At 46.3% G+C, this 4,954-nt stretch overlaps 1 protein-coding gene across 3 annotated transcripts in view; it reads left to right on the top strand.

The window, feature by feature from the left end:
- The first annotated feature begins 2,718 nt into the window (after nt 1-2,718).
- Nucleotides 2,719-4,954, top strand: part of LOC115545499 (chemokine-like protein TAFA-1) — a 29,459-nt gene continuing 27,223 nt past the window's right edge. For 2 of the 3 annotated variants that reach the window (XM_030359905.1, XM_030359163.1), the window contains exons 1-2: nt 2,720-3,200; nt 4,614-4,755. In XM_030359905.1, the coding sequence (XP_030215765.1) occupies nt 4,614-4,755 (142 nt within the window). In that variant the 5' untranslated portion in view covers nt 2,720-3,200. Of the gene's footprint in view, nt 3,201-4,610; nt 4,756-4,954 lie in introns of all 3 variants that reach the window. The other variant, XM_030360563.1, reaches the window with a different exon arrangement.

The raw sequence follows: 4,954 nt of genomic DNA, 5'->3' as shown, positions 1-4,954 counted from the left end.
GTCGTGGTGAGGCTCTCTTATTGGCTTCGTTTAGGCGAAAGAAGTCTTTAGATTCTGACTTTAGATGTATCTAGATTCAATAGCTCCTCTGTCAACACAAAAGGCTCAATGCGCTCACAACCCTCTCAGCCATCACACATCAAATCGTTGCTTGTTTTGGAGGAGCGCATACAGGTTCCAGGTCTGTGCCACATGCACTGTTTGCCCATCTCTAAGAACTGTTGGAGACGTAGCAATGTGGGTGTTCGAGCAAGTAAACTACTATAATAGCAGGCCTGTCGCACCAGGCCTGCGTCATATGCGCATATGCCAAGCAGCCTGCAGCTCACACACACACACACACACACACACACACACACACACACACACACAGCAGGCGCGAACGCACACCGCAAGCACGCACATACACACCGCATACACAAACCGCACACACACGCACATGCGCACGAACATACACGGAAACGCACACACACACACGCGCGCGCGCGCGCGCACACACCGCACATCAAGACAAAGGCAGCGACACACTCGCCCAGGTAAGATGTTATGTTTTTAAACATAACGGCCCCGCCATTGACACACACGCAGGTAAGAACACACACGCACCCACACACACCGCAGCGACACCCGCCCAGGTAAGACGTTATGTTTTTAAACATAACGGCTCTGCCGTCGACAAACTCTCCCAGGTAAGACGTTCTGTCTATAGAATGTATAAACTGCGATAAAAGAAGGGAAGAGACAATTTCTCACCTCGACAAGCAACGGCAGGACGTTTGTTTTGTCATATAAAAAACGTTAAATTCAAACATCGCGCCGACCGGCATATTAACACACAATTGACGTGATCATAAAGAGAGAGTGTCCCTATAACACAACGAAAACATGTCAATAACACAGTATGGTGAATTATGTCTATAGAGTCCACCACAAGATTACACTTTGTTGCTCAAATGTAATATTACCCCCCTCCTTGAGCCTCCCGAAATGTCTTGCGATATTGATATCCCCCGTCCCCCCTGCAGACTCTTTTAGTTGTTTTATTTTTCTGATGTTTTGTGTGTATGCTATGTGTGACTGTAGGCTACTGCTGCCTGTCTAGGCCAGGACACTGGAAGAGATGTTTAATCTCAATGATGATTATTATTTTCAACTAACCAATTGTAGTTGCCTTGCATTTTAAAATGTCAATGCACTTTTCAGCCCTGAATTACAGTAAAAGCTATTTAATAATTAATTTGCATGCATAGTATACTACACTTTCCATTGAACAATTAACCCTGTTAATTACAACTAGAGGTTGGCGTGCAACGCGCACGCGAAAACTCTAGTTGGGATAATGGCATGAATTATGTTTAATTGTAATTGCGAAAGCTATAAATCGTACACTGTGACAATGTGCAGATAAGAATAACTCCTCTGTCTTTAGATAAGCGGTCGTCTGCCGCCTTATGAGCCGAGCAGGTGACCAGACAACACTTTCTTCCAGACATTCAGGCTGAGGTCGAATGGAACCTTTTTGCTTAGGAAGGTTGCTAACTCAGTGACCCGGAAGTAACGAAGTCAGCAGCCGTGATAAGGGCCGTTCAAAATGTTTCAAATGCTAGGAATAGGTTCTTCAACGTTTCCTTCCTTATCTCCTCCAGCGTAGGGTACACCAGCCCATGCTTCACCAAAGGAGAGGAGATAATGCTGCCCTGCAATTTACTGCCGTCGTACAACCGTTTCCCCGCCCGTTTGGACGGAGAAAGCGTCTATTTTTGCATGGCGATCACACAACTGTTTTCCGCTCACGATTTGAGGAGAGATTGAGACGCTCAGGGCCACAGCCTCACTTTGGGCACACGTCTCTGGCTGGGAACTTGTGTCAATAAAAAAAACACACAATTGGAATAAAAAATGCAAAGTCCCCGCCAGCTCTGCTGATGACAGCGAGTGTGAGACGGCCTTGGGTTGTGTTCCGTAACACAAAGGCACAGAGGAGAAGCACTCTGAGCTCATGTGCCGGGGACGGACGGACAGACACACATACAGTAGGCCTACATGCTCAGATAAACAGATTAATTTCACATCTGGCCGTCGCCACCACTGCTTCCGCTCTTCCCTGTCTTGTCGTGGTCTCGCACTCCAGCCTCGAAGACACACCGGTCACCTGCTCCTAGGAACTCACATTCTACTGCTACTTACTGTTTACATTTTTGTTGCTGTTAATTTCTGGGTTATTTTGTACGGTGTTTTGTAACATTCAAAACATGGTAATACAGAATGCAAAGAGAGAAAAATCAACCCCCCCCCCCCCCCCCCCCCCCGTCAAATCAGAAGAAAAAATAAATGATGAAATAAATATAAAATGTTCCCTCAGCTCGGTCGCTCTGCGCACCGTGCAAGTCGGACTGATTTGCATTTTAACCGAGAAGCTAATGATCAGGTGGACTCTCGCCCCACGCAGTGTGTAATGTAATGTAGAAGCGGGCTGGCTCTAGGACTTGTGTTACAGTGTGAGGGCGCGGAGCACACACACACGCACGCACGCACGCACGCGCGCGCACACACACACACACACACACACACACACACACACACACAACCACACACACACACACACACACACACACACACACACACACACACACACACACACACACACACACACACACACACACACACACACACACACACACATACACACACAGCCTGCGCGCTTTGCAGCAACATCCGTTACTTACCGGTGCGCGCTGAGGGGAACGCGGCTCCCGAGCCGCACGCTCAGACGCTCGAGACCCTCCATGGAAGCACGCGGACGGCTGAGCGGGGAGCAGAGATTCCACTACAGTTCATTAAGGAGCGCTGCGCACACGCCCGTCAATGCACGAGGAGGAGAAGGGAGGGCAAAGGATTTCAGTATCAGTGTCGGCAGCTCCTCAAGGGAGGAGGGGGCACAACCAGTGATATTTCAAAAGGTAGAATTGAAAGTGCTGTAAATATCTTGTTCTGCTCCTGCTTCTTCTTGTACCACTCGACCCACTCGGGTTGTCTTTGTGCGGGTTGTTGTCAAAGTGGGGGCGCAGGGAGGGACGGTCAGTGGAGTTTCCCCTCTCCGACACACATCCACAGAGTTGAGGAGGATCAACGGGCAGAGACATGGGTGGATTTACATCACTCTGTTGAGATATTTGTAAACGCTGTCTTGGGATTTTCAGGTAAGACTTTGTTCAATATTAAAGACTGTTTGAGTCTGTGTGAGAAAAAAAACAATTATTTTGTGGAAAAATGTCAACCTGCTTTGGTAAAAATAACTCTTTAAATTCTGCACCTTCATGTTTGCCAAATTAATGAATTAATGTATGAATGAATGAATGAATGAATGGTTTGGGTTAAACTGTACTGCAATGTTCCATCTGTGATAGCTAGGAAAATGTTTTTTATTCAATATCTGAGACAGATAGATTGATGTAATGCATTCACACATTCAATTAAGCTTTTGCTTATTTCCATAAGCTTTGTGTGTGTTATTTATGTTTTTTTGTTTAGTGTGCAATCCACATATAGGAAAAAAGTGTCGTAAATAAATCAAGTTTATCAAAACCCTTTGAATGGATCATGTTTATCTTCATTTAATGCACATTTCTCAATTCAATTGACCCTTAATTTTAATCAGAAAGGATGTCCTACCAACACATCACATGTTTATGACATTACATTTAAACCTGGCAACACACAGGAAGTTATTAGCTGTCAAACTATAAGGAATGGGTCTATTTAATATCTCGTCTCCATTCTCCAGTGTGAAGGCTACCTTGCTGTCGCTGTCCTTCCTCTGTCATGTCTTCTTCGGGGACATTATTAATGTGATTATCTAATCGGCATGTCGCTGATCCCTCGCAGGTCTTTGTCGTTCCCATTACTGCTGTGTCACAAGCACATTATCCTGGTAGTGACAGCACCAGCCCCGACAGACAGCTCCCTGTGAAATCTGATCTTTGCTCTAATTTGGGGGTTTAAAGCGGATTGGGGGGGGGGGATGGGTTGGGGGGTCATGGGAAATCTCTGCTGCATAGAAAAAAAACTCCCTAGGGATAGCCTTCATGTGGATATAGATATATGATCAGTATATATATATATATATATATATATATATATATATATATATATATATATATATATATACACACTGCCTTGGGGCTCACAGAGAGAAGACAAGGGAGAGAATGAGCAGCACTGCCCGCGTGGTTAGTCATGCTAATGAAACAGTTAGGCGGCCAGAGGACCACCAGCATTAGGGGGCAGGAGGTAGACTTCCTGCGAAACGTGTCAAACACCTCCATTGCTTGTTGATTTTCGGACAGTTGTTAATGCTTGTGTCTGTGTTGGTGTGTGGGCATGCAAGTGTGCGTACATAGGTGTGTGTTTGTGTGCGTGCATGCCCCTGTGTGTACATAGTTGTGTTTTTGCGGCGTGTGTGTGTGTGTGTGTGTGTGTGTGTGTGTGTGTGTGTGTGTGTGTGTGTGTGTGTGTGTGTGTGTGTGTGTGTGTGTGTGTGTGTGTGTGTGTGTGTGTGAGGTGGGCAACATGATCTACTTGTTATTGACTCCTCCTCTGCTGGCCCTCAGCAGATGTGTCCTGTCATGTCCTGGCTCCTCTGCCTGAGTCTCTGGGTCAGTGTGACTGCGGTTCAGCTTGGTCAGGGCACCTTCTATGACACCATCCAGCAGCAGCCTGGGACCAGACCTGGGAGGATCAGCATCCACATGATCGGTGAGTCCACTTGCTGCAGGCAAGCCATGGCGGGGGGAGCTGGAGTGGGTGAATGCAAGGGGACAAAGGCTCTCCCGTGGAGAAAATGACAGAAAAAGACATTTCAATTGCAATGTTTATTTTGTTTGTTGAGAGTAGGTAGGAGGTATGTCCATGATTATTTAAAGTTACATTTACCCGTGAAATGAAGTTAGACTTG

The sequence above is a fragment of the Gadus morhua genome, chromosome 1, assembly GCF_902167405.1.
Source record: "Gadus morhua chromosome 1, gadMor3.0, whole genome shotgun sequence".
Taxonomy (NCBI): Eukaryota; Metazoa; Chordata; class Actinopteri; order Gadiformes; family Gadidae; genus Gadus; species Gadus morhua.
This window is presented reverse-complemented; position numbering and strand designations above follow the sequence as displayed.